The 13,962-nt window shown below is 46.4% G+C and overlaps 2 protein-coding genes across 4 annotated transcripts in view; both read right to left on the reverse strand.

Moving 5' to 3' along the window:
• DHRSX (dehydrogenase/reductase X-linked) overlaps window positions 1–13,049 on the reverse strand; it is a 170,524-nt gene extending 157,475 nt beyond the window's left edge. The window contains exon 1 of one of the 2 annotated variants that reach the window (XM_054056352.1): window positions 11,439–11,864. In XM_054056352.1, the coding sequence (XP_053912327.1) occupies window positions 11,439–11,835 (397 nt within the window). In that variant the 5' untranslated portion in view covers window positions 11,836–11,864. Of the gene's footprint in view, window positions 1–11,438; window positions 11,865–12,788 lie in introns of those variants that run through there. The other variant, XM_054056353.1, reaches the window with a different exon arrangement.
• Window positions 1,140–12,943, reverse strand: ZBED1 (zinc finger BED-type containing 1). Of its 2 annotated transcripts, none has more exons than XM_054056350.1 (2): window positions 12,789–12,943; window positions 1,140–5,067 (listed from the first exon to the last, which is right to left on the reverse strand). In XM_054056350.1, the coding sequence occupies exon 2, from the start codon at window positions 5,014–5,016 to the stop codon at window positions 2,929–2,931; it is 2,088 nt and encodes a 695-aa protein (XP_053912325.1). In that variant the 5' UTR covers window positions 5,017–5,067; window positions 12,789–12,943; the 3' UTR covers window positions 1,140–2,928. The 2 variants fall into 2 exon arrangements, with proteins under 2 accessions (XP_053912325.1, XP_053912326.1); XM_054056351.1 differs by lacking the exon at window positions 12,789–12,943 and adding an exon at window positions 11,439–11,570.
• Window positions 13,050–13,962: the final 913 nt, after the last annotated feature.

Genomic DNA, 13,962 nt, shown 5'->3' on the forward strand with positions numbered 1-13,962 from the left:
AATGCATAGCTTCAAAACCTTAGAATATAATCTCCCCGTCTTGCAGAAGAGTTCAAAGTCATAAAGTGCTGTAAATATGAACACACATCAGACAAATAATCTAGTAACTAACTTATTTTTCTGTTTTATTTAACAATACTCCAGGCTTAGAACATTAAATAAAAATCTCACAGACAATGGGTAGGACTAACAATGGCTTTTTTTCTTTTTTTTTTTTATTTCCTTCTCCTTTTCTTAAAAGAATGCTGAGACACATCAATTGAACCAACTACAGTTTTATTTTGGATACCAAAAAATAAAAAGAAGCTGTAAGGAAGAGAGTAGTGCATTGCACTGATTTCAATAAAACTGCTTGTAAGCATCACTGCATATATTTAGCCCTAGAAGGACAAAGATGGAAACAAGAGATGGATGCTGCCAAGAGGGGTAGGCTGAACACAGACCTGCGGAGCAATGCTCTGGACTTTGCCTTGGTTTTGAGGGCATATCTTTGAATTACGCTTCTGTAAGGGAGGAAGTGCATGCTTTGTATTTGCACACTAGCCCTCAAGGGCTAGTGGTGGTGGTAGCAGGTGCAGGTGCTACAAGCGAATGCAACCAACACCAGCTGGCACTCAATGGACTTAAAAATGAAGAGGTCTTCCTGATATGGATGTCACAGGAGCTCAGGTAACATCAGAAAGTGACGTGTTACATCTCGCTCCCTTTCATAATTTCATTTTGCTACCCTCACGGGTAGCCTAACATACCTGCAAGAGTTTAGGCCAAGCCTGCGTTTTACATCTTGAGCAATCACCTACAGGTCATCAGTGGACGTGGAGAATAGCAACATTCACCAGAATGCACTGTGGGTGTACTTTGTACGACTGCAAACTAATTTTCAGGGGGCTGGAGACTGAAAATCCAGGCTTACTGACAAGTAACAAGCACCAAGCACAGGCCACAGCACCTGTTAAATACATTGTTCCTGGGCTTAAATGGGCCAGGGAATTAACTAACATTTACTCCACTTTTCCTTTACTGTAATCTCTACCCTTTCTGCCCACTCACCACATACAAAAAAACACTGGGGCCTCAAACTTGCAAAAACTATTAACCCAAACCATAAAAACCCAGTCTGGTGATTAATTTCACCATAATTCTCTTTTTTTTTATGTTGCTGCCGGCTAGGACCTTTCTACAACCAAATGTACATGGGCACCACCACAATGAAAAAACCCAACTTTCTCCCTCCAGAACAGTAACGACCAGTCTTCAACAGACCTCTCTCCAGAAAAGTTGTGCTCAACATAGTTGTAGACTAAACCCAGGGTCAGAGGTGAGTCACCAGTAACAAAAATAAAACCCCAAGTAAACCTGGACTATAACTGGACAATGCCAACAGTCCTCCTCTGCACCTCAGGGGAAAAAAGCTGGCTGCTATCCCACTCTGTGCCAAGTATGAACTCTAATCTTATGACCTGCAGTATTTCATAAGAGTTGGGGGGAGTTGGGTTGGTTTACTTTCTTGTTTGCCAAAGTCTCAAAAGGGCTTAAAACACTTAGGTGTAGAGACACGAAAGGGAGCTATTACAATACACAACAACTAATAGGAAACAGTACTGAAACATTAAACTGGACCGGATCAAAGTCCACCCTACAAACTGAACCAGAAAAAGGCAGAAGGGGAAAAAAAAAGACTTTTTAAGTGCTAACATAATAAGAAACAATCTTAAAGACTCACTAAATACATGTGGGGAAACAGAGGCCCCCCTCTTCTCTTAAATATATTTACATAATATTAAAGCTTTTTATTTTGCTTTTCTCACCAAAAAAAAATTTCTAGGTACCCTGGGCAAAGTCTCCATTTAAATTAAGAGCTTAGGGATTTTATAATACAGGCAGATTGTTAAGACCCATGGCCCATACATGTCTTCCCACACCCTCCTTCCCTCCCTCCTTTCTCTCTCCCTCTACCACAGAGGGGCCTGATGCCTTGCCTGCTTTGCACTGCGTGGCATCAACCGTAACATCGGCAAAAGGTAACACAATGCAACCCTGACCCTGTGCATTTTGTTACCACATTGTAAAAGCACAAGAGACTACAATCAGGGTTTGTCTAGATTTAAAAAAAAAATAATTAAAAACAACAGGTTTGCCATTTAGCTCCTGTAGTTAAATGGTAAAACCAGACTAATGTGGACAGAACAATACCAGTTCAGAAGTGTTTATACCATTTACACCACACTGGAAAGGAAAATAACTTATCCTGGTATAAGTGCATCTACACTACAGCCTATGCCAGCACAGTTATCAGTTAAAATAATAATACACCAGTCTCCTAATTGACAGAAGTATATCAGCTGAACTTCTCTAGCATAGACCAGGCCTAAGACATGAGGTAGTGAAAAAGAAAATCAGGCTCAAGATCTTTTTTCATCCCATAGCATTGCTAAACTCTAAAAATACTCACTGCTCAGATTTATGGATTTTAAAAATAATGTTTTAAAATCCAAAATTTAAAGCTAACATCCTGAGACACACAGGATTTACAAATAGAGGCATAAGCCTCAAAAACTCCCTTTGCTCAGGGTCCTAATTCAGGAAAATAATTTTATGATAGAAAGCACGTAAGCATGCGCTTGTTTCCCACTGAAGTGAGTGGAAAGGAAGCACATGCATAAGTGCTTTCCGAAATCTGGGCCACAGTCAGAAATCACGGTCTTTGTAGAATTTATTTCCTCATTCATTTCAGTGCTGTTTAATCACAAGTCATTCATGTTTTAAGACAGTGGGAAAAACATAAGACAACGGAAGCTAAATCAAGTTTGCTACAACTGTTCAATATTTACAGCATTCTTAGCATAAAACAGAAGTATTTTTGGTAACTTAAGTCAAATACCTTTTCCTTTTTTTTTTTTTTTTCTTACTAAATGTACCACAGTCCTGTTAAACAAATCCACTGTCTCGGATATTAAAGAAATTGTTGTTTACATTTACTGAGTCATTTAAATTAAAAATCTGTTCCTGTTCCAAACCCCATTCTCCTTCGTCTTCATCCTCCGGTTCTGCCTCAGACCCATTCCGACTGTTTTCATACAAAAAGATCTGCTCATCCACATGAGCTGGGGCTAACCGGTTTCTCTTTGCACTTACAACATTAGCAGAAGAACCAAAAAGGCGTTCGGGGAAGACCCTTGTGGCCAGAATGCACCAGTATTTTTGAAGAACCTTTGGTAAAACTGGAAACAGTGCTAGTCTGTCAGACCACCACTTCAGCGGGTCTTCATTCAAACCAAGGACCTTTTGTGACTTGAAGTTGCTCAGCTCCTCAATGATCTGAGCATGCCATTCCTCCTGGTCTTCCACTCCTCCTGTCTGGCAAAAGATTTCTGCAAGCATGTTGTTGATGACACTGGTAGGAGGAGGAGTAGAGGAGATAATGATTTTTTTCACAGGGGGCTCTTCTGAAACAGCGAAGAATTTCTCTTCAGTCCGAAAGGTATTTTCCTTTACTTTCTCCAACAGGCTTTTTGCTTCTTCCACCACTCTGTTTTCAACCTGCTGCCGCTCAAAGGCTGAAAGAAAAGGCAGTTTTTTGTAGCGGGGATCCAAGAAAGTTGCAACATTGAGAAACATGTCTATCTCAGGAGTGTGCTGGTAGGTGGTTGACAACTCTTTAGCGATCACCTCCTTTGCCATGCTGATTTCTTTCAAATCATTCTCTTTGATGTTCAGGGTAGTATTCAGAAGCATGTGGAGAAGTGGCTTCACCATACTTATTGTCGGGTATTTTGAAGCAGACATCATCTCTGCAACCTGCTTGAACGGCTGCAGCAGCTCTACCAGCCCTTCGATTGTATTCCACTCGCTGGCTTCCAGCATGAGGTGATGGTTGTTGCTGTCCTCCACGAGAACAGCCGCGATGACAAACTGCTGCTCCTTGAGGCGCTGCAGCATAGCGAGCGTGCTTCCCCACCAGGAAACACGGTCACTTACCAGCATGCAGTGGAGAATATTCTGCTGTTTCTGCTTCTCACTCAGCATGTACATCGCAACTGTAGACTGCTGAAAATACTCCACCAGTTTTCGGCACCTGGCAAGAAGGCTGCAGAGTTTGGGGAGCTGAAAAGCTTGTTGTATTCCTGCGTTAAAAGTGTGCCCCAAACAAGGCATCTGTACAGGAATATCGAGGAGAGAGCAAGCTTTCACAATGTCTTTACTGTAATCTGTTGTAGCACCAAAGACTTTTGAATTGATCCCCCACTCAATGAATGTTTCATAAAGGACTCGTGTAATAGTCTCTGCAGTATTATCCTCTGGTACTTCAAACGTTTTTAAACACCGTGAGTTCACCGCTAGGCAGTTGGCAGAACTACTGCTGAGAAAGTGAACTGCAACGGTTACGTATGACCTGTTCTGGTTTTCACTCCTCCACATGTCCGTGGATATGCCACACCACAGAACCTCGGTAAGCTCTTTCAGCACAATTTCTCTAATGGCACTGTACTTTTCAGGAATAGCTTTTGTACAGAAGTACTTCCGGCTCGGAAGTTCATATCTGGGGTCCACTGTTCTCAAGAGGGCCTTGAAGGTGGGTTCATCAACAATAGAGGCTGGATACATGCCCTCGCAAATTAAGCTGATGACTGCAGATGTGAGTTCCTGATGCTTTTTGTTTTCATAGTTCTGGTAGGTCTTCATGATGAGGCTATCTTGAACAACCTGCTGCGATGATTCTGGTTTGATTTTTGAAAATGCAGTAGCAAAAGCTTCCCTCATTTGCTCAGTGTTACTTTTCACAAATTCACAGAACTCGTCGGGGTGATTTTTCTCAAGGTGGTAGGAAAGGTTGGACGTGTTTCCTGAATAGGCAATCTGTGCCATGCAAATACGGCAGTAGATCTTCTTCCACTGTAATATGCATCCTTCTGCGTTGGTATCAAACCCAAAGTACTTCCACACTTTACTCTTTGCTCTCGGGTGAGCCACTAACTTTAGGTCTGATGGGGAACCTTCTAAACTTTTATTCTCCATTGCTTCTTGGCCACCGTCCCACCTTTTGATCCTTCACTCATTAATGAGTACCTGATAAAGGCAGTAAGATAAAGATACAATGAGAAAGCACAAGTTTGACCACACTTAACTATGTGAAATCAATGTTTCTGTGAACGAATCAAGAAACCTACCTTACTAATTACATTTGCAAATTTAAAGATGAGAATTGCAGGAAGTGTGACCTATGAGAAGCCCACAGGAATGTCAATATTAATATATCACATTCTGCTGTGAAACTGTGCTAGAAGAGCTGAGTAAATCTTGTTTCTGGAATTAAATAATTCTGCGTAGAGAAAGTATAACCACCAGCACAGCGCTGATACATTACTGTCACGCAAACAGTCATCTGCTATAGCATTTTCCTGCCTCTTAAGTTACAGTTAGGGCTAGACCAACATCCTCTTGCCTAAGAGTTACTGAACTTTACTGCTAACATTTATTTCAATTGAAACCTGATACTGAAGGAGCAAAGGTTTGCTAGTTTGTTTATTTTGAAAAAAGTTTTGTTAGCTCGATCTAACTTTCAGAATTTGCTTTTAAAAAAAAACAAGAACATAATAAAAGAATCTGTGATGCAAATTATGGCATTAATCTGCTTCTCTGAAATGTAAAGATGTTTTCTGACTGAAATAAAAGGAAAAGGAGTTTGACCCTACATGCAGATCAACAATACGTGTCTGACACCTTTCCTGTCCTTCTCTTTCTGAAATCAAAGCCATCTCCTGAACTACTAGTTTGCAATCATGGTTCCTGGAATAACAGTGCATTATAATTACAGGAAAAGTAGACAGGGAAGCACTAATAAAAGTTATTATCCACATCAACTGGAAAATAATTTTGCTGTACTTTCTTCAAACAGCTACAGAAGTTGAGGGGGCTGACACTCTAGAGATGAGCGTGGTGAGAAGGCACATGAAAACATTTCTTGTGCAAACACATGCAAGCACTACTTGAGGCCTGCAGTGTCTCTGCACACAGTGCCAGCAGCCAGCACCGACTGGAGCTCATTTTGCTACACAGAAAATCCAAGCCACTGCACATCAGGACTGCCCACTGACGCTTCTCCATTTTTTCCACACAACCAGCCAAGCCACTGTGACAGTAACAAGCCCTTCGGCAGGGGTTTGGCCAGGATTAGGAAGAAGAAGGAAACCATCACTTACACATGATACAACCTCCTCCACAAAAATCCAGAGGAAGAAAGCAGGAAAGAAACATCAGGAACATCCCTGTAGTCAGCCTGAAAGCAATGGCATTGCTCCTTCTCTCTTTGTTAGGAGCTGCATCTCTGCTCAAGCTCAGAAATCCCCAGGTGATAAGACTAGCTGCTTGAGGGAGGAAGAAGCAATCTGAATTTTTCATATTGCTGCAAGGGACTATCCCAAAAGAACTGCATGTGTGCAAGCTTCTTCAGCAGGCTTTCTGCTGTTGATGAACACCCCAAGAAAAGACCTTTTTTTCTCTGAACTGTAGCTGGTATTTAGCAGCACTTTCTGAATGAAAAATCAAACACGGGTTTACCAAGACTAAACATATTTATTTACACACAGCTATTGGTTTAGAAGCAGAATGAGAGATGTAGGGCAAGCATTTAATTGGATTTGTTCTCAAGATTTACTTCTGGGTGTAGACCTTTTATTTTTCTCCTGAGGGGGGCAATGTTCTGACTACTAATGTTCCCTCTACTGTCATTCATTCAGTGTCTTCTAAGTTGCCAGGATAAACTATTGATTCAACATGGCAACGCTGCCCAATTCCAAAGATGTGCACACCAACGGCACCAAAGTATTCAATCCCACAAAAAACTGATGATTTTGAAAGACAAGTGGTGTAATGTACAATGATGTAACCCTGCCATAGCATCAGACTGTGCATTAACTAGATATGCTGTATCAGCATCTAACATTACTGATTTTAGATCTCTTCAGTCAATCCACGGCATGGTGTCTCGAGGAAGTATAGAGGTTCCCAGTATTTCATTAAATCTTATAGTTTCCTTTGCAGTTACCCAACGGTTCCTAAAAGCAAGGAGGAAGGCACTGTAATAACAGAGCTGATGTTACAGCTTGGACATAACTTGGATCATAAAAAGTTCATCACAGACTGATAAAATATGAGTTATTTTAGAGCAAAGGAGTGTTACAAACTCACCCCACTCTTCATTTTTATGCATGTTACAGCTTTGCCATCGTTTTGAGATGGATCTGGCACTTGGCGAGTGGCACAGAGTAGCATTGCCACAGTTAAGGCTGTGCCAGCAAACACAGCCTTTATTATAATGCTGTAAACCACACTTCAGCTGTCATAATAGCTCAAATACAAACTGCTAATCATCCCTGCCTCTCCTAAAGCGTTTTACAGCATAACTGGCACTATGAGAAACATAACTATGAGATAAAAAAAAAAAAAAAAAAAAGTCCACACTTCTCATTTTTCTATAAGAGAAGGTAAATTTTTCCTCTTTCAGTGCAACAGTGTTCATAGCCTAGGCTTGGCAAAAACTAGAGCAGCTTCAACTCTGAGACAAACTGAAGACACTGGCACCTTGCAGAATGAAATCCATTGGGAATGAAGCACCTCACTGGCTTTGGGAAGTGCCAGAGCTTGTTACAGGGCAGCTGATGGAAAGGCTCTCTTTTAGCTTGCCGAAGTTTCCACAATAAAAAACTAGTGCCACTTTGGTTTGCTAAAAACCCTTCTGCACACAGATGCCTTAAGGCTAAAAATGTGCCTTTTCCTTTCACCCTTGAATTCCCACCCACACTAAAACAGAGCTCACCTTTGGAGAAGCTGCTGCTTTCTTTGCCTCCTGTGTGCAGCTGGCCAACAGCACCAACCCATACAAGGATCAAGGCTTTTAAAAGCCTGAAAAAAGGATCGGCCTTGCAGCAGAGTCAGTTGCCACAGCAGGAGAAGGAAGGGCCAAGGTTTCCTGGGCTGTGCTGCCTTTGTCACATCTCAGACCCCTCACACACTCCTAACACAAGCCCACCACTTCCCTCTCCAGGACAGGGCTTGGGCCAAACTACTGAAAACCCAGCAATGACGCACACAGTGAAGGGCAGCAGTGCTACTTTTGCACCAGGCAGGGCTTGGTTTCCCCAGTGGAAAAGAAAATAGGTTCAAAACTCGTACGAGAGTCACTCAGATTGTGAAACCAAAAATGGGGATGTGAAGAAACGCTGGGGTTTGCAGCCATCCTGCAACTTTAGTTCTGCCCCCTTGTGCACGCACAGCAATGGCACCCTCTAATTACACGGTAGGTATCGTTGTCGCACAACCCTTGCCTCATTCAGCACAGGGGCAACCATAAGACAAATGTTTCCTCACTTTTGAAATTATCTAAATAAGTCTCAGGTGCATGCATGGGAGAGAGGGATTAATTATTAGATGCAACCGTATTTTTGCCTGCTGTCAATCTTTCCTACCCGGTTGCTTCTCTACCCACCTCTGGATGTTTTAGAACCTACAGCTTGTACAGCTTTGAGCAGGAAGTGCCTAGTCTATCATTACGCTTTATTCAGATAAAACAAAAGCCCTCAATACATGAACAAAAGTTAACATTTCTCAATTAATTGTAAAGCAACTCGGTACAAATAACAATACTGACTAACTACAAATTGAGGCAAATTAAAAATACATATGAAATTTCAATGACTTTTAAGAACAGGAGTCTTTACCATCTTCTGAATTTCAGCTACACTACCACATTCTTCAGAGCTAGTTTTCTACACAAGTACCAAATTTAACCATAAAAATTTTAAAATTACAAAATGTTCAGCACTTAGTCTTCCCCTACCAAATTTCAATGAAACATGTACAGTAGAAGAGAAAATTCAGGAGGAAGATGCCAAATAAATTCCTTAAGAAACTTTTAAAATATCAGAAGAAATTAATATTATCATAGGAACCATTTCTGTTATCAGTAAAATGACTTTTAGTAACATTTCCAGTGTTAATATGCTGGAATTAATATTAGTCTCTTATCAATCCATTGATTAGATTTTTGTTTTTAAATTGATGTCTATATCAAGATCTTTAGTAATGCAGGGGTTTTTTTTCTTTCTAATTAATTAAGATTAAGCATTGTTAAAAAAAATCTAAGCAGCAATTTCTAATGAAACTATTAATTGTTTAGACCACTGAACACTACGTGGTTTAGACTAAATACCAGCAGTTACACCACCTATGCAATTAGTTTGGAAAAATGTTTTAACTTAAGTTTCACATAAGTTCCCCCTTTCGCACACTGATTTTAGTTAACGAGGCAATCACCGACTACACCCGGTTTGTCCTCCCAGCTCTGTATTTCCCTTCTCTGAGCTTCAAGATCAGCACTTCAGACCAGCTTCCCTACTCCGTAGTGGACTGGGGGGGGAGGCTCACTTCACTAGTCAATATTACTATCTTTGGTTTGCAACTCAAAACATTTACCAAGTTATGCACTAAATCTACATTTCAGAACTCAAACTTCCCCAAAAAAACTGTCTTGGATTCCACCTATAAAACTTAGATGAACCCCAGTAGGCACAGATAGGCACTTTCACAAGCCGTGTTAAAGCATGTGCCAAGAGCATGCAACTCTAAGAAGTTAGAGTAAAGCAAAATAAAAGAAAAATTAAACTAATTTGGTTTACTTAGATTAAAATCCTGAACACCTTCCAGCACGTGCAAGAAAGCAAGTTTTCTTCAAAAATTCATGGGCAGAAGGGCTGCACTGGCACCAGACCCCTTCACTCACCCACAGTGCTCAAGAACAAGCCAGCGGCCATCCCTCTGTTTTAAACTTTTCACAGAAGAGCTGCACAGTGGTGCCACGTGAAGAGCATGAACAAGAAGGGATCAGAGGCACATACAACCTCACTACCCTGCCCTTCCCAACCCTGCTTCCCCCCTTCAGGCTCTCCCCAGGAAGGTACCTTGACAATAAAACACCCGTACTGGTAAGATTACCCCCTCAAAAAGATACAGAAAATTTTAAATATACACACCTTTCTAGCTTACTATCTGGAAAAGTTACCTAGCATCTTCCTAGAGCAACTGTAGTTTACTGATCCAAGTTTTAATTAAGCATGTTCAAACCAAAACTTTCCCTTTTTTTTTTGCACTGCAGTCACTATTTTTAAGTTATTATGGAAACAGGGTTAATCTGGGTAAAAAAGTTCCTGTTGACAAGCTGATTCACTTTTTAAGCAATGGCTGGACACAGTGAGTCAAAGCAAGGCAGCAGGTAACTGCCAAGAGGCAACTGCACACAAACAACTATCTGTAAAGGAAACTTCTCATCCTTGGAAGAAACCACCCCAAGCTAGGGCTGAAAGAAAACTTTCTACATCCTTCTAAATCTGCCCTGGTCTTACTCAGGAAGCTGACATTTCCCAGGCTGGATCTTCACTGCCTTCCTCTGGCATGTCCAAACTCAACACTTATTTTTTTAATAGCAGCCAAGAATGGACTGCAACAGAACTCTCGGGTCACATTTTCACGATGCTGTTTCTCTGTGGTTCGAAAAAAGATTTGGAAAGTGTTACACACCCTAGGCACAATACCCAGCTTTACTCTGCCAAGAAAAACTAATGCTAGAAAAATGCTCAGATGACTTCAAACTGTACGCACATGTGCCCTTTTTGTCACCAGGGTTCTCTTGTTTGTTTGGAGTTTTTATCTGCCTCTTGAGAATGAAAAAGGAGAACTCCAGCCTATCCCAGAAGTACTAGGAATGAACAAAAAGTAGACAAAATGCTATCCAAAGAAGCCACGTGTGATGAAATGCACAAGTACGCTCTAACTGCGTGGTGTACTTGTCCCATCTCCTCCTCAGTGCTTCAGATATTCTCTAAAACAATTCCCTCATCTGTTTCATTTCCTTATTGAAACACTATGCCCTCTATATATATATATATATATATATACACACATATATATATTTTACTGTTCCTTTGGTTAGAACTATTGGCAGGGCCACAAAGGCTCACTTGCTGCTAAGCAGGGAAAGTTAAAGGCAATGACTTGCACACAGCTGTATACTCAGCTCTGATGGTATCGTATGCGTTGGTCTGGACTCAGAGTTTGCTGAAAGTTTATAAACTCAGAAGCGCTTTAAAGTCTTCAAGAGTAACGTGAAGAAAGTAGAAATTCAGATCTTTGTCTTCTGGCAAACTCAAAGCCTCCTCTAGTGAGTACCACGCTGGTGATCCAAATCGGAGAAGCGTGTGAAAGCACAAACTGCTTTAACAAATAACTAATCTGAAGTCCCTCGGAGAAAACTACAAGTGTCACTCGCTCCTCAGCTTAAAGGCTGTCAGGGAGTGACAGCCGGTGCCAAAGCTCGCTCCCGTCCCGGGGCACGGCGGCGGCAGCGAGAGGTACGCCCGCCGCTACCCGCCTTCCAGAGCACCTACCTGGGGGCCGCGGGAGGCTCCGAGACGAGGTCTGAGCCGGAGCCGTCAGCGGGCAAAGAAAAGAAGAAGAGGAGAAGCGGGGACCCCCGCCCCGCGGCGCCTCCCGAGCCCGCACGCAGCCCCCGCCCCGCCCCAAGTCCCGGCAGCGGAGGGGCCGGGGCGGGGCCGGGGCGGGGAGGGCGCCCCGACAGCCTCGAACCCCCCCGGGGAGGAGCCGAGCGGCCCGAGACCCGCCGGCGGCGGAAGCGGCGTGGCCGGGGCGACCCTGCGGCCGACAAGGTCGCGCCCGCCGCGTCCCGCCCGGCCTCGCCGCGGGTGCAGGGGAAGCACGGACAGCCCGTACCCCTCTCCGCGGCTGGGGCTGCTCCCCCCTGTCCCGGAGCCACCCCCTCCCCATCCCGCTGCTGCCCCGGTCCCGGAGCTGACTCCGTCTTGCTCCCACTCCATCCCATCCCGCAGCCTCTCCCACTGTTCCAGAGCCCCCGTCCCGGGGCTGACACTGTCCTGCTCCCACCTTACCCCACCCCGCTGCCGCCTCCCCCCCCGGCCCCGGAGCTGCCCCATCCCGCAGCCGCTCCCCTGTCCCGAAGTCCCCATCCCGTCCCGGAGCTGACCCCCGTCCTGTTCTCGCTCCCTCCCAGTGCCACCCCTCCCCTGTCTCGGAGCCCCCATCCCGGAGTTGCTCCCCATCCCGCTCCCACCCCATCCTACTGCCGCTCCCCCTGTCCCCGAGCCCCCATCCCAGAGCTGACCCCGGCCTGCTGCCAAGCCATCCTCCGGTCCCGGATCTGCCTCCCCCGTCCTGCCACCCCCCAAGACCCGTCCCGAAGCCGCTCCCCCTATCCCGGAGCCCCCATCCCGTTCCGGAGCTGCCCCCCGTCCTGTCCCCATTCCATCACGCTGCCCCCCTTCCCGGAGCCCCCATCTCGCCCTGCTCCCACCCCGTCCCGCAGCCGCTCCCACTGTTCCAGAGTCCCCGTCTCGGAGGTGACCCCACTCCTGCTCCCACCCTCGGGTCCCGGATCCGCTTTCCCAGTCCTGCCACTCCTCACGACCCCGTCCCGGAGCCACTCCCTTTCTCCAAGCCCCCTCCCCCTGTCCCGGAGCCCCCATCCCGGAGCTGCTCCCCGTCTCGCTCCCACCCCATCCTACTGCCACTCCCCCTGTCCCGGAGCTCCCATCCCGTCCCGTTCCCATACATCCCGCAGCTTCTCCCACTGTCCCGGAACCCCCATCCCGCTCCCGGATCCGCTTCCCCCGTCCTGCCACCCCGTCCCGCGGCCGCCCCCTTTCTCCGAGCCCGCACCCCATCCCGCAGCCGCCCCCCTCCCCAGCCCCCGCCCCGCTCACCTGGGGCCGGGCGGCAGCGCGGGCGGAGGCGGCGGCGCAGCTGGTGCAGGGCGACGAGGAGGCCGATGCGGTACACCCGGAGCAAGGGCACCAACACAGACAATAGCGACATGGCCGCCTCCCGCCCCGCGGCCACGGGGGAAGCGCCGGGCGGGCCGCGCGCGGGGCTCCCTCGGCAGCCGAGCCGGGGCAGGGAAGGCAGGGCGGGCAGGGGGCGGAGGGGGCGCGGCGCGGCCCCGACCCAGCGGAAGGGAAAGCGGCGCCGCTGTCACGGCGGGGCGCGCCGCGGCTCCCGCCCTTCTGGGCATGTGCGGCGGGGGAAGGGCCGCGGCGCGGGGAGGGACGGGGCGGGAGGAGGGACGGCCGCCAGCGGGCATGGGGCAGCCGGCTCCTCCGCGGGATGCCCGGGCGGGGAGCGCTCAGTGGCTGCCTGCGGGCTTCCTTCTCGGGGTTTCCCTTCTCCCCTCGCAGGTGAGGAGCTGCTGCGGAACCACAGAATGGGTTGGGTTGGAAGGGACCTTAAAGATCAGCTAGTTCCGACCCCCCTGCCGTGGGCAGGGACATCCCGCCAGACCAGGCTGCCCGTGGGCATCGCTCAGCCTGGACGCGACCCACCGCCCCAGGCAGGCATCAATTCTCTTACTCCTCTGCGACCAAGTAGTTGCAAGGACCGATTTCTCCCAACAGCCGCTAAAATTTTATACCAGCCTCATAAATGCTTTCTTTGCTGTGGTACCTAACGTACCGCACGACTTATCTCGAAAGTTTCGCGTCCTCACTTTTAAATCCTCAGGCTGATTTTTTGAGACGCCGAATACTCGAGACGGAAGGGCGCATGGTGCCTGCCAGCTCTTCTGGTAGACGGCTGGTTTTCGGCCAGGGGAAATACAGCACCTAGCACTGATAGCGTGGCTGTCATCTGCAGAACTGGCAGCGTTTCATAAATGCAGATCATTTATGAAACCGCGATATCGATACCAAACAAAAAAGATGAACAGTCATTTCACAACGGGAGACGTTGACCTATATATTCAGTTTCAAATCATAGAATAGTTTGGGTTGGAAGGGACCTTAAAGATCATCCAGTTCCAACCCCCCCTGCCATGGACAGGGACATCCCACCAGATCAGGCTGCCCAAGGCCCCATCCAACCCGGCCTTGAACACCTCCAGGG

The sequence above is a fragment of the Cuculus canorus genome, chromosome 1 (genome assembly GCF_017976375.1).
Source record: "Cuculus canorus isolate bCucCan1 chromosome 1, bCucCan1.pri, whole genome shotgun sequence".
NCBI lineage: Eukaryota > Metazoa > Chordata > Aves > Cuculiformes > Cuculidae > Cuculus > Cuculus canorus.

Excerpts from the sequence above, each read along its gene's own strand:
- ZBED1 (XM_054056350.1), bottom strand. The coding sequence starts at position 5,016 with ATGGAGAATAAAAGTTTAGAAGGTTCCCCATCAGACCTAAAGTTAGTG.